Source organism: Staurois parvus, unplaced genomic scaffold (assembly GCF_062004578.1).
Source record: "Staurois parvus isolate SC_StPar_1 unplaced genomic scaffold, SC_StPar_1.0 ptg000001l, whole genome shotgun sequence".
Lineage (NCBI taxonomy): Eukaryota > Metazoa > Chordata > Amphibia > Anura > Ranidae > Staurois > Staurois parvus.
In genome coordinates this window covers 4483703-4508877 of record NW_028317797.1, presented here as the reverse complement: position 1 = coordinate 4508877, position 25175 = coordinate 4483703, and the positions used below count along the sequence as shown (strand labels likewise).

The 25175-nt window shown below is 40.5% G+C and overlaps 2 protein-coding genes across 2 annotated transcripts in view; one reads left to right on the top strand and one right to left on the bottom strand.

The window, feature by feature from the left end:
• DNAAF10 (dynein axonemal assembly factor 10) overlaps positions 1 to 928 on the top strand; it is a 34990-nt gene extending 34062 nt beyond the window's left edge. Inside the window, exon 8 of the mRNA XM_089679778.1 lies at positions 403 to 928. Coding sequence (XP_089535904.1) covers positions 403 to 610 — 208 coding nt within the window. The 3' untranslated portion in view covers positions 611 to 928. The remainder of the gene's footprint in view (positions 1 to 402) is intronic.
• Positions 929 to 22510: 21582 nt separating this feature from the next.
• LOC149474751 (uncharacterized) overlaps positions 22511 to 25175 on the bottom strand; it is an 80320-nt gene continuing 77655 nt past the window's right edge. Inside the window, exon 20 of the mRNA XM_089654198.1 lies at positions 22511 to 22750. Coding sequence (XP_089510324.1) covers positions 22611 to 22750 — 140 coding nt within the window. The 3' untranslated portion in view covers positions 22511 to 22610. The remainder of the gene's footprint in view (positions 22751 to 25175) is intronic.

The window sequence follows — 25175 nt, the reverse complement described above, 5'->3', positions numbered from 1 at the left end:
CCTATGACACTCTGTTACCCAGATAGGGAGTTAAGAAAAATCTCTCAAATGGATCAATGGGCAGCAAGTTTAAGCGCTTGTTCACATTGTGTCCATTTTTCTGCACACCATCGTAAAATAAAGCCGTTTATGTGTGTGCATGTACCTGTGCTGCAACAATCGAGCTAACATAAGTGACGTCATTTCAAATATGAAATTTTTATGCTTTTTTATGTAATTTTGATAGGGAAGTTGCAGGTTTTGTTCAGAATGTAAAATGTGTAAAGACAAGGGGGGTACTAAGAAAATCAAACACACAGAAGAGAAACAGTATATGTGTAATTGTGTCTGGCTTCTGTTTACAAGGGTAAAAGAATGATTCAGAAGAATGCTTGTTAATTTTTTTTTTTTTTCCCTTCACAGTGAATACCCAGCTCAACGGACAAAGAAAGACTCAGATGGAGTTGATATGGGTGTAGCCGGAACTGTCAGTCTCCTACAGAACGTTACACTATCAACACAGCCCATCTCTAGCATAGATTGGAGTCCGGATAAGAAGGGACTGTGCGTTTCCACAGCGTTTGACCAGACTGTCAGAGTGCTGATTGTCACCAAGCTCAACAAACTTTGATTTTAATTTCCTGTTTCAGAGACAATTAAAACCCAATATTCTGGAAACCAGCAAATCTCACGGGATCTTTATCTCACCACTTCAGGCAGTTCTACTATACCTCTACCTCTGCTGGCTGCAGTCACTGTTCCTGATCACTGAAGCTACCTGCAGAGCCCTCTGGTCACCGCTACTGCCTTTTTATTACCAGTTTCCCTATAGTGATCGTGTAGATTTTTCCATACAGCTGTAGTGACTAGTGGAAGCAGGAGCATTGTCAGCAGGGCTTGGAGTCGCTTGGAGCTGAATGTCTATTAAAAATTTTATGAAAGACCTCCACCCACAATTGTACTTTGGTTTGTTAGATGCTAATCTGCTGGTTGGGCAGTTGATATCCTGGCCAGACAGGATGCCAGCTCCAGGCAGCCATCATGGGCAGCACTTACTAGAATATCGTAAAAGGGCAAATTTTAGACGAGAGCCCCATAACTCACCAGCATATCTTTGAAGTGCGAGATGAAAACCACACAAGCACAGGGAGGACAGGGAAACTTCATGCAGATAGTGCCTTACAATCGAGGAATTGAACTGAGGACCCCGGTGCTGCAAAGGCAGAAGTGCTAACCAATAAGCCACTATGCTGTCTTATCCCCTTTGTACTCCTGCCTAATGCAATTTAGACTTTAATAAAGGAATCGCCTAATCCATTACTGACAGTAGCAGTTGGTGGAGAAAATTGACAGAGGAACTCCAGAGTGATTTTTAACTCATCTACTTGAAGAGTGCAACATTTTTATGGCTGGGTGGAGGTCCTTACTGAGATGCCTATCCTATGCTTACCAACCCCCTAAGTGCCATTTGTGAAGGGTCCCTGACAATGTTTGTAGCTAGAACTGCAAAGGCCTGTCTTGTGCACTAACTGTGCTCTGTTTTCCAGCCTATTACACAAGCATGGTGGCCACAATTATTGTATTGTTAAAGCCAACATATAGCAAAGTGAAAAAGATGCCCTCTATTCCAGGAGCAATTGCAGTGGCTCTGAACTCTGATCCTCCTATCCCACTAACAAGGTTGTTTTTCCAGTTCTCTTCATAGACTCACAGATGAAATTGCTGATGTCCTGTTAGTCTAGGTTCACACCTGTGCAGGTTGCGTTTTGAGGCATTTCTGCATTGCGTTTGAGTTTTGCCTCTCTTTTTTTTTTCTTGCTGCTAGGCAGGTTTAAAATGCATCAAGAACGCAATACATGCTTTTCTGCAGCATTTCCATTGAAGTCTAAAGAACCAAAAATGCAACTTTTTGCATTCAAAAAGGCCCCTGACCCTTTCCAAAAAACGCAAACTGGTGAAAACGCGGAGATGTGAACCCATAGAAAATCATGTTAAATGGACTGTACTGCGTTTCTGAAAACACTTTGATGTGAACCTAGGGTTACACAGGATGATACAACTGTGCCCCACTAGGGATAGGCAGCTAAAAGACCATTTACTTTAATTGTGTTAGAAACCATTCTGCATTTTTATGTAAAGCCCATCTGACCATTCAAGTTAAATCAGCTAAATACATTCTAAGTGCAGCAAAACAAAAAGTGTTCAAATCCTTGTTTGTTTCTGAAGAAAGCAGCTACAGTCTCGAGTAAAAAAGCCTTTCCCTTGCCAGCATGTTCTGGAGAACAATCCTTGCTTTCTCTCTTTTTCTCTATGGAAGCATTCATGTTTCTGCAGAAGTCTGACACATTCCCTACCGAGTCAGACTTGTAGCTCTGCAATAAGCAAAGCTCATGTTCCCTGCTGACTGGACAGCAGAGGGTGTATCAGACCTCTGCAGAGAGCTCATAACCAAGGGTCCTTCTCTACAGCATGAAGGCAACATTCTGATTTAAACTGAAAGATCAGTGAGGCTTTCAGACTCAAATAAGTACCTGGACTGTTATTTGCCTCTGATAATCTCTCACACAGCAGCATTTACATAGTTACATAGTTAGTCTGGCTGAAAAAAGACAAAAGTCCATCCAGTTCAACCACAAAAAAAAAGTTATAATCCTATGTCCACAGTTGATCTAGAAGAAGGCAAAGAACTCAGCAAAGCATGATCCAATTTGCTCCTGCAAGGAAAAAAACTCCTTCCTTATCCCTCGAGAGGCAATCGGATATTCCGGGGATCAACTTTACACATAAATGTTAGTATCCAGTTATATTCTGTGTATCCAAGAAACAATCCAGGCCTTTTTTAAAGCAATCCACTGAGCTGGTCAGAACCAACTCTTGGAGTCTATTCCACATTTTCACAGCTCTCACTGTGAAGAAACCTTTCCATATTTGGAGATTAAATCTCTTTTCCTCCAGACATAAAGAGTGCCCCCTTGTCCTCTGAGATGACCTCATGGTGAATAACTACACCGAGTTCACTATATGAACCACTGATGTATTTATACATGTTGATCATATCCCCCCTTAATCTCCTCTTCTCAAGATAATAAATTCAGTTCCTCTAATCTTTCCTCATAGCTGAGCTCCTCCATGCCTCTTATCAGTTTGGTTGCCCTTCTCTGTACTTTCTCCAGTTCCCCCATGTTCTTTATGTGAATTGGTGCTCAAAACTGAACTGCATATTCCAGATGAGGTCTTACTAATGATTTGTACCGGGGAAATGATATCTCTCTCTCTCTGGAGTCTATACCTCTTTTAATACAAGAGAGGATTTTGCTTGCATCCTCGCATCCGCTTGCCAATTAGGGTTTTTTTGCTTTACACACTACTGTCAGCCTGAATGTTGAACCTGCTTCTAGGTGAAAAGGCTAGTGACCTCAACACTATTTTGTCCAATCACAGACTGATGGTTACCCTGTCCAGGCTGTATTGCTTAACTCCATATAGTCTGCAGGAAGGAACAGGAACTTGCTCCGATATCTGGAAGGGGAGCCTGGAACACAAGAATTGTCGAAGAGAATAACAAGCCAGGTCACATTCACTTATGACAACTGTATATTTAGAGCCTTGGACATAGTTGTTGGTACCATTTAATGAAAGAGAAGAATCTATTAATTCCTCTGAAATAACTTGAAACTGACAAAAGTAATTGACATCCATTTAATACAAATCAGACTTTGCTATTGCTTTTTTATTTAAAAGAATGATTTAAATAAAAACAAATGAAAATGGTATTGACACAAATAATGGAACCCTTAACCAGATGTTTTCTTGCACAGCCTTTAGAGGTAATCCATGTTGGCAAATGATTTCTGTAGCTGTTAGTGAGATTTCAGCACCTGCCTACAGGAGGTTTTGGCCACTCCATTTGAGCATACTGCTCCAGCTGTCTCAAGTTTGAAGGGTGCCTTTTACTAGATTGCATGTTTCAGCTCCTTCCATAGATATTTCATAGGAAGCAATTTGGGGGTCATAATAGGACACTCTTGAATAGTCCATTGTTTTGTTCTCTGCCATTCTTGGGTGGTTTTAACTGTGTATTTTGAGTTATTATCCCTTTGGAGGATCCAAGACCTGTGATTGAGTTTTCAGACATTGGAAAGTATGTTTTGCTTCACAATTCCTTGTTAGTTTTCATTGTACTCTGCACAGACTCAAGGCACTCCTGGGGTTTATTAACCACATGCCGCCCAGCCACCGCATATAAACGGTGGCAGGGCGGCGCTCGTAGGCAAAAGCACGTTTTAAAACGGCTGCCTTCAAAACAGGTAGGGGGCACGCGCCAGCCCTACCTGTCCCGCGGGTGTCAGCAGCGGGTCTCCGCCGCGCGGTGATCACTGACACAGAGCAGGGCTGCACTGTTTACACACAGCCCTGCTCTGTGACAGCTCACCGACAAGCTGCAGAGGGAGAGAAGAGTTTCTCTCCCTCGATCAGCTCCCTCCCCCCATCCAGTACACACCCCCGCCCCCTAGTAAAACACTCCCCTCACACAGCAAATTCTAAAAATGTTAACCCCTTCCTCCCCAGTGACATTAGTACAGTTTCAGTGGGTTTTTTTTTCACTGATCACTGTATTGGTGTCACTGGGGATGCCAGTAACCCCAAGTCAGCTCCCCCCCCAGTGTCAAAATGTCCGCCGCAGTCCCGCCATAAGTCGCTGGTCGCCGTCATATGTCGCTGATCGGCTCCATTATTAGTATAAATAAAAATTAAAAATCCTAGTATCTTTTCCGCCATTTGTAAACGCTATAACTTTCACGTAAACCAATTAATTTACACGTATTGGTTTTTTTTTTAGCAAAGACGTCGCAGAATGCATTTTGGCAGAAATTTATGACTAAATTTGATTTTTGCATTTTTTTTTTACTGGACATGTTTTATAGCAAAAAGTCCAAAATATTGTTTTTTTTTCCTCAAAATTGTCAGCCTTTTTTTTATAGTGCAAAAAATAAAAACCGCACAGGCAATCAAATACCACCGAAAGAAAGCTCAATTTGTGGGGAAAAAAAGGATGTAAATTTCATTTATGTACCGTATTGCATGACCGCGCAATTGTCTGTTAAACTAGTGCAGTGCTGTATAGCAGAAAAATGGCGTAAATTGCAGTATTTATACCATAGTTTGTAGACACTATAACTTCCACACAAAGCAATCAATATACACTTATTGGGATTTTTTTTACCAAAAACATGTAGCAGAATACATTTTGGCCTAAATTTATAACCAACTTTGAGTTTACTATATATTTTTTATAGCTGAAAGTAAAAAATATTGTTTTTCTTAAAAAATTTTGGCCTTTTTTTGTTTATAGCGTGAAAAATAAAAAGTGCACAGGTGATCAAATACCACCGAAAAAAAGCTCTATTTGTGTGAAAAAAAGGACGTAAATTTCGTTTGGGTGCAGCATTGCAAGACCGCGCAATTATCAGTGAATTAGTGCAGCGCCGAGTAGCAAAAAGAGGCCTGGTCATTAAGGGGGGTAAATCCTCAGGAGCTCAAGTAGTTAAAGCTGGAGAGTTCAAAATTAGGTGCACTTCTGCATAGGAACCAATCAGCTTCTAGGTTTTTTTTTTTTTTTTGCCAAAGCTTAATTGCACAAGCTGAGGTTAGACGCTGATTCACTACCATACACAGGTGCACCAAATGGAGACAGCTTCAGTAAATCTCTGCATACTACATTAGCTACACTTATACTGTACAGCGGTTTAGGTTGGCTTTTTCTGTTACATAACTAAGCAAGTTTACATCTATACTAGACCACATCTACCATCATGACCATAGATATCAATGGGCTTTAATCTGAAATGAATCTAGCATAGCACCAAATGGAAAAAAAAACTGTTGATTCTCAGGTTGTCACTGTCTGTGTTTTAATAAAAGGTAAAGCCTTAGGGTCGCTTCACAACACATGCAGTCCAGTTGTTTTTTGGGTTTTTTTTCCTGCATCAAAAATGCATGGATTATAGGTTATATGGTTTCCAATGGCATAGCTCACACCTGCACAGTCAGTTCCAGCTCCAGAAAAAAAAGTAGAACATGCAGAATTTTTTCTGCACGGCACTGAACTGTACTGAAACGCTGTAAAACACAAAAAATGTATCAGAACTTACATGTCCTTTTTTAAGATGAAGAAATAAATAGGAGGAAAAAGCACCGGACTGCAGCAAAAACACGCATGCAGATACGCATCCAGACTGCGTTTCTATGGTGTGAGCTGGTCCTAACTCCAGGTTTCATGTGGCTTTAAATAATCGTTGGACGAAGCTGGTCCAAAGGAAGCATTTGCTTCAACAGATGCACTTACCAGGAGTGCTGTGCAAACTTTATGTAGCATTAAAAAACTGAAAAAGGGTGAGTGAGCGCAAATTACAAGACAGCAGCTAGCACACAAGGCAATCCTCAACACCAAAAAAACAAAATATACAAATGGTATGCAGCGCTAAATAGTATATCAACCATCAATGTATAGATGGATGAGACAATAAATTAACAGTCAAAATATGAATAATTCCATGTAGATAAAGATATAAATATATAAATGTTCAAATCCAATCCGGCTTGTGGATAAATCCAGTAAATGATTGCGCTTACCACAAAAACATACAGAGCGTTGTATGTATAAGATGGACATCAGGGCCTGGTCAGCAACTAGAACAGCATCCGGTCACCATATGAGACTTCCAGGAATGGTGGAAACCCCCCCACGGTCATCTCCGGTTTTACCAGCAGGTCCAACGAAGTCCTCTCCACGCACTGCTCATCTGGATCACACCACCTTGGTAGCGCTCATGAATAATGAGCCAGAGCAAAATGGGCAATGATAGTGAAGTATGTTTTATTGGGTGAACAGTAAAATATATATAGTAAAGAACTCACATAATCGGAAAAACACAGCCCAGGTCAAACGAAAAGGTTCCCTGGTGATCTGTGGTTCCCTGGTAATCTAATGGCGTCTGTTGGGTGGATCCCCTAACATGTTTCGAGCCACGCTCGTTGTCAAAGGGGTAAATCCTATCCCAAGGACGCCAGCATTTAAAAATACCGCGGTCGCGCCTGCGCAGTGAGCACCTCGCGCTGCTGAAATGAATAGCGCATGCGCGGGTGACATCACTCATCAGCCGCCGCCGAACCCTATTGCACATGCGTAGGCGCATGCGCAGGACCCATAATGAATCTCCCTCACACAGCCATCCGCCCGCAAGTAAGCGGGCAAAACTCCAAAGGGAAAGCCACATTGCGCAGGCGCATGCGCCAACGTCACTAAAGGACGAAAATTAAAATATCAAGTCTCCCAACCCTGATGGGCGGGCATATAAACACAGGGAGGTAAATAAGGAAGCCCAGTTTACCTAGCAACCACAGCGCCCCCATGATATTCCAAAACATTAATATAAATATGAAACACTAAGAACAGATGTTATGGTATTCTTAAAGGGACCACAGATCTTAAACAAATAAATTGTTACTACATGGGAACAACCATTATACTGCAATCCAGGGACACCCCATCAGATACAAGCACAATGGGGTGCCCAATGGATACAGAGCCCCCCAACAGGAGTCTATACCATAAATATACATTACATCATAATATAATACAATACATATCAATGCAACCATATGATCGTACAATCATATGACTTGTAACCCCGTACAATAACAATCAATTGGAATTTATAGTAGTGTAAATCAATAAATAAATATTAATGTGTAAAAAACATCCTATACTATTCATAAGTGGACACATAAAAATGATAAAATACAATAAAATGAAGTAAAACCTTTTGTTATCCCCCTTATTCATATTAGTAGGGCACAGATGATATACATAAATGAAAAAATTGACATCAGATAAATACAATAAGATGATAATAGTAGAAACTGGATATCTATTGAAATTCAAAGTAGGCAAAGGGCAAAAAATAGCAGGAAATCAACTATTATCAATAAAAGAATTAATATCCAAATCAACATTCAAACCTTGAGGTTGTAAAGATTTAAGCTCCACTATCCACTTAGTTTCGAGCTGGGACACTGCTCTCCTTTTGTGTCCCCCCCTCCACTGCTGGGTAATCACATCAATAGCAGTGAATCTTAATGATGAAGGGTCCCTAGCATGATGATCCCTAAAATGTTTGGATAGTGAGTGGAATTTAAAACCTTTTTTTATATTATTAAAATGTTCCCTTAAGCGATCTCTGAGGCGCCTTGTGGTCCTACCCACATACTGAAGGTTACAAGAACATTGAAGGAGGTACACTACGTGAGTGGTATTACAAGTAATCATAGGATTAATAACATAGCATTTACCTGTAACATTAGATACAAAATCCTCCACCCTAGTTTTATGTATGCCATTGTATCTACATGCAATGCACCTGTTACACGGGTAAAACCCTTTAAGTCCAAAAGCAGATGACAACCTCTTAGGTGGATCCACCACATTGGGGGCCACTGTAAGCCTAAGGGGAGGTGCCCTTCTAAAGGTAATCTCAGGACAGTCAGGTAATGCTTCACCCAAAATAGGATCCCCTCTAAGAATGGCCCAGTTTCTCTTAATTATCCTGGTGACCTCCCTATGTTGTATGGAAAAATTCGTAATAAATGGACAAAATTTACTTGGTCTAATTCTCCCCTCCCCAGTAAGTAGTACAGTCCTATCGGAGGAGGCAACTTCCTGAATGGTTTGATCAAGAATAACAGGATCATACCCTTTTTCTGTAAACCTCTTTCTAAGCACCAATGATTGGTGATGATAATCATCTAAACTCGTACAGTTTCTCCTCAACCTGAGAAACTGCCCCTTCGGGATATTCCTTAACCAGGCTGGGTGATGGCAGCTGTCCATGGGTATATACCCATTTTTGTCTGTATTCTTAAAATAAGTTTTAGTTAAAATCTTACTGCCATCATTAATCAAAACCAAGTCTAAAAAGTTGATTTCCTTAAAGTCATAAACATAAGACAATTTGATATTCAAACTATTGTTGTTAAGAGAGATAAAAAAGTTTTTGAGTGAAGACTCATCCCCCTGCCATAAAAGGAACACATCATCAATGTAACGCCTATAAAAGATCAGGGGCGGCCAATCTCGGGAATATATTAAGTCCTCCTCCCACCTGGCCATAAACAGATTGGCCAGGCTGGGGACAAACTTCGCCCCCATAGCAACACCCATGACTTGCAGATAAAAAACATGGTCAAACCAAAAAAAATTCCTATGCATAGCAAAATCTAGAAGTTCCAAAATGAACTCCTTTTGTTGTTGGGGGATACCAGATACAGTATTAAGATAAAATTGAGCTGCCTCCATACCATCACAATGCCTAATGTTGCTATAGAGAGCAGATACATCCGCCGTAACCAAATAGGTTTTCTCATTGACACTAAAGTCGGTTAGATCAACTAATACCTGCTTCGTGTCCCGTAAATAGGCCGGTGTTGTTTTAACCAAAGGCTGCAGGAAATAATCAACATATTCCCCTATACGGGAATTCAGTGATCCAATGCCACTAATGATTGGTCTCCCGGGGGGGCACACCGGATTTTGTATCTGATGGGGTGTCCCTGGATTGCAGTATAATGGTTGTTCCCATGTAGTAACAATTTATTTGTTTAAGATCTGTGGTCCCTTTAAGAATACCATAACATCTGTTCTTAGTGTTTCATATTTATATTAATGTTTTGGAATATCATGGGGGCGCTGTGGTTGCTAGGTAAACTGGGCTTCCTTATTTACCTCCCTGTGTTTATATGCCCGCCCATCAGGGTTGGGAGACTTGATATTTTAATTTTCGTCCTTTAGTGACGTTGGCGCATGCGCATGCGCAATGTGGCTTTCCCTTTGGAGTTTTGCCCGCTTACTTGCGGGCGGATGGCTGTGTGAGGGAGATTCATTATGGGTCCTGCGCATGCGCCTACGCATGCGCAATAGGGTTCGGCGGCGGCTGATGAGTGATGTCACCCGCGCATGCGCTATTCATTTCAGCGGCGCGAGGTGCTCACTGCGCAGGCGCGACCGCGGTATTTTTAAATGCTGGCGTCCTTGGGATAGGATTTACCCCTTTGACAACGAGCGTGGCTCGAAACATGTTAGGGGATCCACCCAACAGACGCCATTAGATTACCAGGGAACCACAGATCACCAGGGAACCTTTTAGTTTGACCTGGGCTGTGTTTTTCTGATTATGTGAGTTCTTTACTATATATATTTTACTGTTCACCCAATAAAACATACTTCACTATCATTGCCCATTTTGCTCTGGCTCATTATTCATGAGCGCTACCAAGGTGGTGTGATCCAGATGAGCAGTGCGTGGAGAGGACTTCGTTGGACCTGCTGGTAAAACCGGAGATGACCGTGGGGGGGGGGTTTCCACCATTCCTGGAAGTCTCATATGGTGACCGGATGCTGTTCTAGTTGCTGACCAGGCCCTGATGTCCATCTTATACATACAACGCTCTGTTTGTATGTTTTTGTGGTAAGCGCAATCATTTACTGGATTTATCCACAAGCCGGATTGGATTTGAACATTTATATATTTATATCTTTATCTACATGGAATTATTCATATTTTGACTGTTAATTTATTGTCTCATCCATCTATACATTGATGGTTGATATACTATTTAGCGCTGCATACCATTTGTATATTTTGTTTTTTTGGTGTTGAGGATTGCCTTGTGTGCTAGCTGCTGTCTTGTGATTTGCGCTCACTCACCCTTTTTCAGTTTTTTAGTTTGTGCCTCTGTATAGAGTTGAGCAGCAATTTTTATGGATATTTTTGAGATTAGATCCAGGAGATCAGTTATTACTGATGATGTGTTTATTCAAGATACTCCTGATGATGACCTACATGGCATCTTTCTCCATTTGGCTAATCATGCTACGGCAGAAATCAGAACTATATGGGATATTACCCTTCTTGAAAAGTATATTAAAGAAGGGATGGTACCTAGGTCCCTGAGGTGGGAGGTACCCCCTGAGAATGGTGACATTAACTGTGAAACGGAATGGTTCACCTTTTTCAACAATATGGGTTTAGATTTATTAAAATTTCTAGTGATTCGGAAAAAGAAAAAATTAGCTTTTCTTGATAACGAGATTAACAAAACACGGGAGAAACTGTTACCCTATATGAATAGAGAGGACTATAAAATGGAATCTGATAGAGTTAAAAACCTTTTGGATAAGACCGAAAGGGAACAAAAAAGTAAGAAGAAGAAAAAGTATAATAGGGATGTAACAGATTTCAAGAACAATAAAGTATTTAAATGGCAGAGTTCCACGAGTAATGATGAGGACAGTTCAGCTGGCCCTAATCAGGGAAAGATTAGTGCTGCTGAGCTGAAACACTCCTCTTTGCACAATAGGACCCTCAATAGTCCCAGACCTCCGCCCCCTTTATCAAAATCCTCTAAACAGGGACAACCCAGAGTCAAATATAATGTTCCGACTCACAATAGGTATGATGTCCTTTATGAATATGAGGATAGGAATATAGGAGATAGGGATATCAGATCACATCCTTTGGATCAATATCACAATGAAGGACCTCAATATTATCCCCACCCTAGAGGTTGGGTCCAATCGCCAAGACATTGTAGAGTATCTTGGAGGGATCCACAGGAAGATAATTATTATTATCCTAATGAGTTTTATAATGGGGGCAATGATCAATCATATTGGAAACCTCCGCAGCATAGGGGTCAGAGTGGTCCTTTTAAACCAAATAATTCTTATTATAATGATAGAAGAGCTAATAATAATTATTATGTGGATCATAATTCACAGAGTTCTTCACATAATTCCAGAAACAATCAAAGGCCTAGAAATTCCAACTTTCAGCCCAATAGGACACCAGGTCCTCAAAACCTTAAACCCAATCATTTTTTAGGGGGGGGCCAGACCCGCAAGAGAAGTACCCGCGCAGAGGAAAGCGAGGAGGAAAGAGAGTCAACAGACCACAAAAAGAGAAAAATGTGAAAGCTGAGGGTATTTTTAATCTAAGTAAAGTAGAACTTACGGATGATGAACTTAATTTATTGAATAAAGGTTTAAAATACGCACCTAAGAAAAAATTGGATAAATTTGGTACATATGTGGACATCCATAGGTTCACGCGGAGATTATCTCTAAAAAGGTATTTTTTAACTACACAACCCCTGTCTAATCCTTCTATTAATGGTTTTAAATCGTCCAATTTAAGTAATGCCTCACTTTTTAACCCCCCTTCACAATCACATATCAATACTTTTAAAAGCATGGTCTTAAAAGATTTAGATAAAATCAAAGTCAAGAATATACGGAATCAACATAAGATTAATCTGGGGATAAAATCATTGTTGGCCAATAAAGATCTTGTTATTAGGCCCGCGGATAAGGGAGGGGGGGTCGTTGTCATGGATAAGAAAGATTACATGACCCAAGTGTTTCTCTTACTTGATGATAGGGAAACGTATCAACCACTTTCTAAAAACCCTCTGCTTCCTTTTAAAAAGGAATTGAAAAGTATTATTAATAAAGGCTACAATAATGGTATAATAACCAAAAAGGAGAAGGCATATTTATGCCCAGCTGCCCCCCGGCTGTCGGTTTTATATTGCCTTCCTAAGATCCACAAAAATCCGGTGTGCCCCCCCGGGAGACCAATCATTAGTGGCATTGGATCACTGAATTCCCGTATAGGGGAATATGTTGATTATTTCCTGCAGCCTTTGGTTAAAACAACACCGGCCTATTTACGGGACACGAAGCAGGTATTAGTTGATCTAACCGACTTTAGTGTCAATGAGAAAACCTATTTGGTTACGGCGGATGTATCTGCTCTCTATAGCAACATTAGGCATTGTGATGGTATGGAGGCAGCTCAATTTTATCTTAATACTGTATCTGATATCCCCCAACAACAAAAGGAGTTCATTTTGGAACTTCTAGATTTTGCTATGCATAGGAATTTTTTTTGGTTTGACCATGTTTTTTATCTGCAAGTCATGGGTGTTGCTATGGGGGCGAAGTTTGCCCCCAGCCTGGCCAATCTGTTTATGGCCAGGTGGGAGGAGGACTTAATATATTCCCGAGATTGGCCGCCCCTGATCTTTTATAGGCGTTACATTGATGATGTGTTCCTTTTATGGCAGGGGGATGAGTCTTCACTCAAAAACTTTTTTATCTCTCTTAACAACAATAGTTTGAATATCAAATTGTCTTATGTTTATGACTTTAAGGAAATCAACTTTTTAGACTTGGTTTTGATTAATGATGGCAGTAAGATTTTAACTAAAACTTATTTTAAGAATACAGACAAAAATGGGTATATACCCATGGACAGCTGCCATCACCCAGCCTGGTTAAGGAATATCCCGAAGGGGCAGTTTCTCAGGTTGAGGAGAATCTGTACGAGTTTAGATGATTATCATCACCAATCATTGGTGCTTAGAAAGAGGTTTACAGAAAAAGGGTATGATCCTGTTATTCTTGATCAAACCATTCAGGAAGTTGCCTCCTCCGATAGGACTGTACTACTTACTGGGGAGGGGAGAATTAGACCAAGTAAATTTTGTCCATTTATTACGAATTTTTCCATACAACATAGGGAGGTCACCAGGATAATTAAGAGAAACTGGGCCATTCTTAGAGGGGATCCTATTTTGGGTGAAGCATTACCTGACTGTCCTGAGATTACCTTTAGAAGGGCACCTCCCCTTAGGCTTACAGTGGCCCCCAATGTGGTGGATCCACCTAAGAGGTTGTCATCTGCTTTTGGACTTAAAGGGTTTTACCCGTGTAACAGGTGCATTGCCTGTAGATACAATGGCATACATAAAACTAGGGTGGAGGATTTTGTATCTAATGTTACAGGTAAATGCTATGTTATTAATCCTATGATTACTTGTAATACCACTCACGTAGTGTACCTCCTTCAATGTTCTTGTAACCTTCAGTATATGGGTAGGACCACAAGGCGCCTCAGAGATCGCTTAAGGGAACATTTTAATAATATAAAAAAAGGTTTTAAATTCCACTCACTATCCAAACATTTTAGGGATCATCATGCTAGGGACCCTTCATCATTAAGATTCACTGCTATTGATGTGATTACCCAGCAGTGGAGGGGGGGACACAAAAGGAGAGCAGTGTCCCAGCTCGAAACTAAGTGGATAGTGGAGCTTAAATCTTTACAACCTCAAGGTTTGAATGTTGATTTGGATATTAATTCTTTTATTGATAATAGTTGATTTCCTGCTATTTTTTGCCCTTTGCCTACTTTGAATTTCAATAGATATCCAGTTTCTACTATTATCATCTTATTGTATTTATCTGATGTCAATTTTTTCATTTATGTATATCATCTGTGCCCTACTAATATGAATAAGGGGGATAACAAAAGGTTTTACTTCATTTTATTGTATTTTATCATTTTTATGTGTCCACTTATGAATAGTATAGGATGTTTTTTACACATTAATATTTATTTATTGATTTACACTACTATAAATTCCAATTGATTGTTATTGTACGGGGTTACAAGTCATATGATTGTACGATCATATGGTTGCATTGATATGTATTGTATTATATTATGATGTAATGTATATTTATGGTATAGACTCCTGTTGGGGGGCTCTGTATCCATTGGGCACCCCATTGTGCTTGTATCTGATGGGGTGTCCCTGGATTGCAGTATAATGGTTGTTCCCATGTAGTAACAATTTATTTGTTTAAGATCTGTGGTCCCTTTAAGAATACCATAACATCTGTTCTTAGTGTTTCATATTTATATTAATGTTTTGGAATATCATGGGGGCGCTGTGGTTGCTAGGTAAACTGGGCTTCCTTATTTACCTCCCTGTGTTTATATGCCCGCCCATCAGGGTTGGGAGACTTGATATTTTAATTTTCGTCCTTTAGTGACGTTGGCGCATGTGCCTGCGCATGCGCAATGTGGCTTTCCCTTTGGAGTTTTGCCCGCTTACTTGCGGGCGGATGGCTGTGTGAGGGAGATTCATTATGGGTCCTGCGCATGCGCCTACGCATGCGCAATAGGGTTCGGTGGCGGCTGATGAGTGATGTCACCCGCGCATGCGCTATTCATTTCAGCCGCGCGAGGTGCTCACTGCGCAGGCGCGACCGCGGTATTTTTAAATGCTGGCGTCCTTGGGATAGGATTTACCCCTTTGACAACGAGCGTGGCTCGAAACATGTTAGGGGATCCACCCAACAGACGCCATTAGATTACCAGGGAACCACAGATCACCAGGGAACCTTTTAGTTTGACCTGGGCTGTGTTTTTCCGATTATGTGAGTTCTTTACTATATATATTTTACTGTTCACCCAATAAAACATACTTCACTATCATTGCCCATTTTGCTCTGGCTCATTATTCATGAGCGCTACCAAGGTGGTGTGATCCAGATGAGCAGTGCATGGAGAGGACTTCGTTGGACCTGCTGGTAAAACCGGAGATGACCGTGGGGGGGTTTCCACCATTCCTGGAAGTCTCATATGGTGACCGGATGCTGTTCTAGTTGCTGACCAGGCCCTGATGTCCATCTTATACATACAACGCTCTGTTTGTATGTTTTTGTGGTAAGCGCAATCATTTACTGGATTTATCCACAAGCCGGATTGGATTTGAACATTTATATATTTATATCTTTATCTACATGGAATTATTCATATTTTGACTGTTAATTTATTGTCTCATCCATCTATACATTGATGGTTGATATACTATTTAGCGCTGCATACCATTTGTATATTTTATGTAGCATTAGCTACACACAGTACAGAGTGGGACAGGAGATTTCCTTTCCACTTCTGGAACAAAATCGATTTGAGCTGATTGATGCTCAGACATTCACAGGAAGTTTTGTATTTTATTTGAGTACAAGGCTTCCTCTGATTGGCTGATGTGAAGATTGTGGCTTCATGATGAAATACAATACTTCCTGAGTGGCTGATCCGCACTTAGTCCAACTCAATTTTGTTCCCGGGAGCAGGATGAGAAGGCCACATACCACTGTTAGAACACAGAACTATATGTAGCTGGTTTGATGAGCATGTAGATGAAGTCTCGCATCTTCCCTGGACCCCTGATGCTACATACATTTTATACAGTGTTTGCAGCAGGCGCATCTGTCAATGAAGCAAATATTTCCTTCAAGCCAGCTTGGTCCAAACAAACTATTTAAAGTCACAGGAAACTTGGAGTTAGGCTTTAATCCACTAGACACTGCTATAGATTTCTTGCAACAAGGATTCTAGGTTTGAATATACAGGGATAGGACAAAAATATGGAAACGCCACATAATTTGCAGGTGTAAAAGTGACAATATGTTTCACATTGAAAGTGGAAGTGATGTAACATTCTTTTAATTTTGCTGTGCGCTGAGACACATACAATGCCTTGAAAAAGTATTCATACCCCCTACATTTTGTCATGTTACCACCAAAACATAAATGTATTTTATGTAACAGATCAACACAAAGTGGCACATAATTGTGAAGTGGAAGGAAGATGATAAATGGTTTTCCACATTTTTTCAAATAAATATCTGGAAAGTGTGGCGTATGTATATTCAGCCCCCCTGAGTCCATACTTTGTAGAACTACCTTTCACTGCAATTACAGCTGCAAGTCTTTTTGGGGATGTCTCGACCAGCTTTGCACATCTAGAGAGTGAAATGTTTGACCGTTCTTTGCAAAATAGCTCAAGCTCTGTCAGATTGGATGGAGAGTGTCTGTAAACAGCAATTTTCAAGTCTTGCCACAGATTCTCAATTGGATTTAGGTCTTGACTTTGACTGGGCCATTCTAACACGTGAATATGCTTTGATCTAAACCATTCCATTGTAGCTCTGGCTGTATGTTTAGAGTTGTTGTCCTACCTCAGTCTCAAGTCTTTTGCAGACTCTAATAGGCTTTCTTCTAAGATTGCCCTGTATTTAGCTCCATCCATCTTCCCATCAACTCTGCCCAGCTTTGCTGTCCCTGCTGAAGCAAAGCATCCCCACAACGTGATTCTGCCACCACTATGTTTCACAGTGGGGATGGTGTGTTTAAGGTGATGTGCAGTGTTAGCTTCCCGCCACGCATAGCGTTTTGCTTTTAAGTCAAAAAGTTCAATGTTGTCCTCATCTGATCAGAGCACCTGCTTCCACAAGTTTGCTGTGTCCCCAACATGGCTTCTCACAAACTGCAAACATGACTTCTCATGACTATCTTTCAACAAAGGCTTTCTTCTTGCCACTCCTCCATAAAGGCCAGATTTGTTGGGAGCACGACTAATAGTTATCCTGTGGACAGATTCTCCCACCTGAGCTGTGGATCTCTGCAGCTCCTCCAGAGTTACCATGGGCCTCTTGACTGCTTCTCTGATTAATGCTTTCCTTGCCCAGCCTGTCCATTTAGGAAGATGGCCATGTCTTGGTAGGTTTGCAGTTGTGCCATACTCTTTACATTTTCGGATGATGGATTGAACAGTGCTCTGTGAGATGTTCAAAGCTTGGGATACTTTTTATAACCTAACTCTGCTTTTAACTTCTCCACAACTTTATCTCTAACCTGTCTGGTGTATTCCTTGGCCTTCATGATGCTGTTTGTTCACTAATGTTCTCTAACAAACCTCTGAGGGCTTCACAGAACAGCTGTATTTATACTGAAATTAAATTACAGACCGGTGGATTTACTAATTGGGTGACTTCTGAAGGCAATTGGTTCCACTAGATTGTAGTTAGGGGTATCAGAGTAAAGGTGGCTGAATACAAATGCACGCCACACTTTTCAGATATTTATTTGTAAAACATTTTGAAAACCATTTATCATTTTCCTTCCACTTCACAATTATGTGCCACTTTTGTGTTGGTCTATCACATAAAATCACAATAAAATACATTTACATTTTTGGTTGTAACTTGACCAAAGGTGGAAAATTTCAAGGCAAATACTTTTTCAAAGCACTGGAGATAACAGGTTCAAAGCCTCACGTTTGTCATTCACTGTATGCGCTGCTAGTAATACAGAGCTTATTGAGTTTCAAAAAGGGCACATTTTTGGTGCCGCTTAGCTGGTGCCTCTGTGATTGGTGTCGCAAAGTCCAGTATCAAAGGTTATGATGGCATATACACTTTCTGGGATAACTTCGTCCGATAAGCATAAGCGTGGTTGACATGGTCAAATAACTGAGAGAGACAAGAGGACATTGCACAGGATTTTGAACCAGAATAAGAAATAAAGGCTGCAAAAGTGACTACAGAGTTCAATCTCAATCTTCCAAAGCCCATGTGCAGAAAAACTGTGGAGGGAACTCCATAAGCGAGCTGCAATTGCCAATCCACTAGTGACCACTATTATTGCGCAGAAGAGGAGAGAGTGGTGCAACACCCATAAATCGTGGTCTATCGATCAATGGAAGACTGTAATATGGTCCAATGAATGGAGCTTCACACTGTTCCCAACCACCAGATGCGTTTACGTTTGGCAAACATCATCCCAAGCTTATGACCAGGACTGTCTTGTGCTAATGGTAAAGCATGGTGGCAGCACAATCATGGTTTGGGTAGCCATATATTAGTATTCTGCCCTGTCATCACCTTGAAAAGTAGAGTCACTGCCAGTGCCTATGTACAAATTTTGGCCAACTATGTGCACCCTGTGGTGCAGACATTGTTTCCAGAAAACAGCTCCATTTACCAAGACCATAATGCTCTGATTCACATAGCTGGTGTTGTCAAAGCTTGGTTTGGTGAGCATGTTGACAAAGTCTTGCACCTTCCCTGGGCGCCACAGTCGTCGGGCCTCAGTATCAAAAAGCCACTATGATCAATTTTGGAGAACAAGGTTCGGGCTCATTTTCGGCCTCAGGCATCTCTGCAAGTACTGGAATTATTTTTTTTTATGAAGAGTGGTATCAGATTCCATTATCCACCATGTGCACCCTGTGGTGCAGACATTGTTTCCCAAAGACAGGGCCATTTACCAAGACCATAATGCTCAGATTCACATAGCTGTTGTTGTCAAATCTTGGTTTGGTGAGCATGTTGACAAAGTCTTACACCTTCCCTGGGCGCCGCAGTTGCCTGGCCTCAGTATCAAAAAGCCACTATGATCAATTTTGGAGAACAAGGTTCTGGCTCATTTTTCGTCTCTGGCATCTCTGCGAGTACTGGAATTATTTTTTTTATGAAGAGTGGTATCAGATTCCATTATCCACTATCCAGGACTTATATGTGTCAGGTGAATGCAGGCCGTCTTGGATGCCAAAAGGTGGTCCAATACCATATTAGGTCACGATTTTGTTCTTTCACCTTCTGTTTCCATAATTTTGTTCAACCTCTGAATATCTACGGTATATTAAAGCTATTTGGATTTGAGCACAGACATTTTTTCAGTTATGAGAAATGTAAATCCACAAGAATAAAAAATGGTTATCTCTCCTTTTTCGTGTGTATGTCACTAAAGAATACATACCTAGCAGATGTGTGAAACTGCTCTCTGAAGTTGTTTTTATTGGTTAATAATGGAGCCCTTTTGCAAATGATCTATTTTAATTTGAAATATTACATCATTCTTATGTAAGGAGGAAGAAAGTGACAAATTGCTGAATATGTTATCACAGAATTTTACTGATTCTGAGGTTATCAATACATTTTGCCTCCACAAATCTATGATTTAGACCAGGGGTTGGCAACCTTTTTTTTTTTTTTTTTTTTTTAATATATTTTTATTGAAAAGATTGTAAAAGAAGAGTGTACAACAAACCAAACAATTTGTACAACAGTTAAAAGATAAAAGCCCAAGTAATGTAATAGTTCAGTACACAAAATATGATGTAGCCACAGTGAAACAATATCCGTGTACTGGCATCTGACAAAAAGAAAATAAACGAGTAAGGCAACCTTTACCAAAATACAGTTGTACTGCTAATGACAAGTTAAACTCTATAAATATTATTATATTAACAAGCGCACATACAACAGCTTGTTCATATTTACCGTTAATGTGTACTGAACAGAAAATTGAACTTACAGTTTCAGTGTGATGCTTGTTCCTGTCTTTTATGATTTTGGTTGTGCTATGCCTAGCCTGTTAATTTTAGATTCACACATACTTATGAATTATCTATTGAGAGTTGGCTTTGAGACAAACGTAACACTCTTCATCTGTGAAAAAAAATCTGTTGACACATAGTATATTTGGATCCAAAAGCAGGGATTAATGCAGGGCCACCATATAAGAATTGTCTGGTACACTGACTACACCAGTGTTTTTGAACCTTTTTTCACTCATAACACCATTTAAAAAATGGAAAATTTTGAGGCACCCCAGTCTAAACTGTAAAAAAACATATATTGTACTTAATAGGAATCCTGAGTCTGGAATGATGCACACAACTGCCCTGATGAAATTAACTTCACTTCAGAAGCCCCCCTTCACATCAGATTCCCCCCATCACCACTGAGTCTTCCCATTATAAAGCCTCCACCCCCAGTAACAGAGCTCCCCAGTCACACAGCCCCTCATCACATAGACACCCCCCCATCGCATGGTCCCCTCCTCTCATCATAGGCCTACCTTTCACTCCAGCATCACTGCAGAGGGTGGGAGGTAGAGAATGTCTGAAGGAGGTAAGCCTGAATGCTGCCAATGGTCCTGCATGCCTGCATACCTATCAACAAGAATACATTGACTTTTCCCATTAAAAGGTAAGTCTGGGCATTTTAGTTGTAATTGCTCTCTGGCACCTGACATCTTATATTTTGTGGATACTCCAGTGATGAGATGTTCCTCCCATAGTTCCTGTCCGTAGTCATCCAATTTAAAACTGCTAGTGCCAGAGAAAAAAACAACCATAAAAACTCCACACTGTATTGTTAATGGCAAAAATTACAGAGCTTGACAGAATACACACTGCATACTTTATTATGTACACCTATTCAATTGCTTGGTAAAACAAAAAGTGTTAATCAGCCCATCCCATGGCAGCAGCTCAATGCATTTAGGCATGTAGACGTGGTGAAAACGACTTGCTAAAGTTCAACTCGAGCATCAGAATGGGGAATAAAGGGGATCTGAGTGGCTTTGAACAGAAAGGGGGACAAGGGAGGTGCCACTAAGTGTAGTATTGGTATGGAGTTTATTCAGCAAAGGATAGGTGACACTCACAAGAGTGTAGATCAAAGATCATCATAATAGCACGGATCCTATGTCCCCCAGAGTCCAGGATGGAATCCTGCTTGCCACGGATGGTGAAGAGCACAATCACAAGGTCTGCCGATGAACCGGAAGATGAAGGAACCAGCATGGAATGCATCTGTGGGCGGATAAGACGTCAATGGGCGAGGACAGGTGCTAACTGGGTAAGTGCTCAGAGCTCTCCGGCTCCTTCTACAGGCCTCTTACACCCTGGACTTTCATTACCCTCTCCATTGTCTAGTCCTTAATTCCTTATACTTTCAGTTCCACTTTTTGCGCCTCTGCCATACTGTCTTGTGTATACCAAGTGACTTTGAACGTGGCATGGTTGTTGGTGCCAGACAAGGTGGTCTGAGTATTTCAAAAACTGTTGATCTACTGGGATCTTCACACACAACCATCTCCAGGGAAACTGAGATTCATCAGACCAGGCAATATTTTTCCAATCTTCTATTGTCCAATTTTGGTGAGCCTGTGCACATTGTAGCCTCCATTTCCTATTCTTAGCTGACAGGAGTGGCATCTGCTGTGGTCTTCTGCTGCTGTAACCCATCTGCTTCAAGGTTTGACATGCTGTGCCTTCAGAGATGGTATTCTGAATACAATGATTGTAACAAGTGGTTAATTGAGTTACTGTTGCCTTTCTATCATCTCAAACCAATCTGCCCATTCTCCTCTGACATCAACAAGGCATTTTCATCCACACAACTGCAGCTTACTGGATATTTTCTCTTTTTCAGGCCATTCTCTCTAAACCCTAGAGATGGTTGTGCATGAAAATCCCAGTAGATCAGCAGTTTTTTATATACTCAAACCAGTCCGTCTGGCCCCAACAACCATGCCATGTCTGAAGTCACTTAAATCGCTCTTTCTTCCCCATTTTGATGCTCGTTTGAACTTCAGCAAGTCGTCTTTACCACATCTAGATGCCTAAATGTATTGAGGTGCTGCCATGTAATTGGCTGATAAGCAATTTTTGTTACCAAGCAATTGAACGGGTGTATATTCAAATCTATAAAGAAATATTTAAGAACTTGTAAGTGTTAAAAGAAAAATTAGCTGATAGCAAAAAATGCTCATTCACAAAAAACACATACACAATAAATCGTTTTGCAGTGCTAAAAATAACCACATAATAATCAACACCCGTGAAAGGTGTATAATCAAAAAAATTAGATAAAAACAGTCCAATAAAAAAATCTTCTCTATTGTTAATTTAACAGTTTGAAGAGAAGATTTTTTTATTGAACTGTTTATACCCATTTTTTTTGATTATACACTTTTCCCAGGTGTTGATTATTATTGTGGTTATTTTTAGCACTGCAAAACTTTATTAATTGAACAGGTGTACCTAATAAAGTGGCTGTTGAGTGTATGTTCTATCTATTTTTTTTATATCCAGCATTTAAAACGAAAGAAGTCCTGCAGGTCTTTATCATCTTCTGATTTGTTGTGGATGCCAGCATACACTGTCTTGAGAATGCTGGTCTTACATTTTTCTTCAAGAATGTTGATATATTTCTCCAAGCAACCTGAAGTTAAAGAGAACATCATATATTAAGTCCCTGATTAATGTAAGGTGCTTGCTAAACAACAGTCTTCATTCATTTTTATGTGCCCAGCATTGCCACCCCCCACGATCTGCCATATGACTCACTACTGACAGCTGACACTTAGCAAGCAGCAGTAAAAAAGCTCTGCAGCTGTAGCCACTGTGGAGTAATTCATATTCAAATTTACAGCAAAAACACTCATCTTCTCTAAGTGGCTTGTTTACTTCCCCATCCAAGCAGTGAGTTGGCAGCATGACAGTCTTATCCGTAATGTAAAAACAGAACAGGTGCAAAAGAAGGTAGGGGGCTGCACTGGGACCATACTTGAAGGACATGAGCCATCAAATATGACGTGTGAACTTTGAGGATGAATTGTTTTACAGTGCCTGTAGTTATAGAGATCAGTAATGACTTGTTTAAAAATTTTAAAGAATTTGAAAATGTTTGAATGTTCAAAGCTTAGCCACAGTTCTACAAATTCACTTTTTGTATTCTGCTGTATGGCTGAAATATATTTCACCCATGGGAATGAATAGGGCCCCTGCACAAGTGCACACTAAGAAAAGGAACCAACAGGGAAATTTTCATTACAAAGACTGTGCAGACTTGGGCAGAGCTATACAATGAAGATTGCTACAATGGGTGGGCAAGTAAGTATTTAAAGCAGAACCATACGAACCTCCGATCCAGAGATGCAACATCTACAAATTCTCTCCCCAGCTCTGACATTCGGAATCTTTGCCTAACTTGATTGTCCTGGTGGGGATGACATAATTCCGCACATGCACCCGAAAGTTCATTAATCTTGTTACAGGCACAGCTCAGAATACATAAGATGTCTCATCTTTAAAAAAAGATACCTTCCTTCTCACAAATGTTTAAATTAAGTTCCACGTTTGGGCCAGAAGTGAGTCTAATGCGCCTTTCTGGTGCTTCTGAGATGTTTTGACTCACATTTGAGTTGTTTTGATTGGTCATTCAGTTGCTCAAGGAGTTGCTTTTAGATTCATATTGACTTGTATAGCCTCTTCAGTTCTGGAAGATTTTACCCCCTTCATGACCAGGCTTTTTTTTGTGCTATTAATGCACTGCACTATTTTAATTGGTTATTGCGCCGTCATTCAACCCTGTACCCAGAAGAAATGTATGTAACTTTTTTCACACAAATAGAGATTTCTTTTGGTGGTATTTGATCACCACTGGGTATTTGACTTTTTACGATATTAATGAAAAAAGACCAAAAAATTAAAAAGAAAAACCCAATATATATTACTTTCTGCTACAAAACATATCTAATAAAAAAATGTAAAAATTAAATTTCTTTATTTCAGGTACTTATATAGCGCCATCAATTTACGCAACGCTTTACATATATATTGTACATTCACATCAGTCCCTAACCCTCAAGGGGCGTACAATCTAAGGTCCCTAACTCACATTCATACAGACACATACTAGGGCCAATTTAGACAAGAGCCAATTAACCTACCAGCATGTCTTTGGAGTGTAGGAGGAAACCGGAGTACCCGGAGGAAACCCACGCAGTCACAGGGAGAACATGCAAACTCCAAGCAGGAGGTGCCGTGACTTGGATTTGAACCAACGACCCGAGTACTGCAAGGCGGAAGTGCTAATGAATTAACCACCATGCTGCCCATTATACATTTTTGGCAAAATGTATTCTGCTACCGGTCTTTGATACGAAAAAAAAAAAATCCCAATAAGTGTATATTGATTGGTTTGTGTGAAAGGTATAGCGCCTACAAACTATGATGTATATGCTGGAATTTTTTCTTTTATAGTAGTAATGGGGGTGATCAGTGGCTTATAATGGGACTGTGGTAGTGCGGAAGGCAATCTGACACTAGCTGACACTGAGGGGAACTGACTAACTGCCACTGACATCACCAATGACAATAATACAGTGATCAGTGATAATACACTGAACTAATGACACTGACTGGGAAGGGGTTAACACCTAGGGCGATCAAAGGCTTAAATGTGTGCCTACCAATGTTTACTATGTGAAAAGTGTGCTGCTTTTTACTAATGAGCTCTCAGTTTCTTATCCCTGCTTTGCAGGGTTGAGAAACAGAGCGATCGTTCCCCCTGTACAGAGCTCTGTGTTGATTGTCAACTCGAATTCTGGGCTGTGACTGTACACAGCCAATCAGCAGGTCCCGGCCATGAATATTTGGCCGGAACCTGCTGACAGGCTCCCGCTGTGTACAATCACAGCTGAGGTAGGTGGGTGAGAGCACGCTTGCACACACCTGAAACCCAGAAACAGCAATGTACGGGTATGTCACTTTACCTGTGAGGGCCATTTTACAGCGGGCATTCGGTCTGCAAGCGGATAGAGAAGAAAAAAGAACTTTTGTACATGAATCCTAAAGTAGGCCAT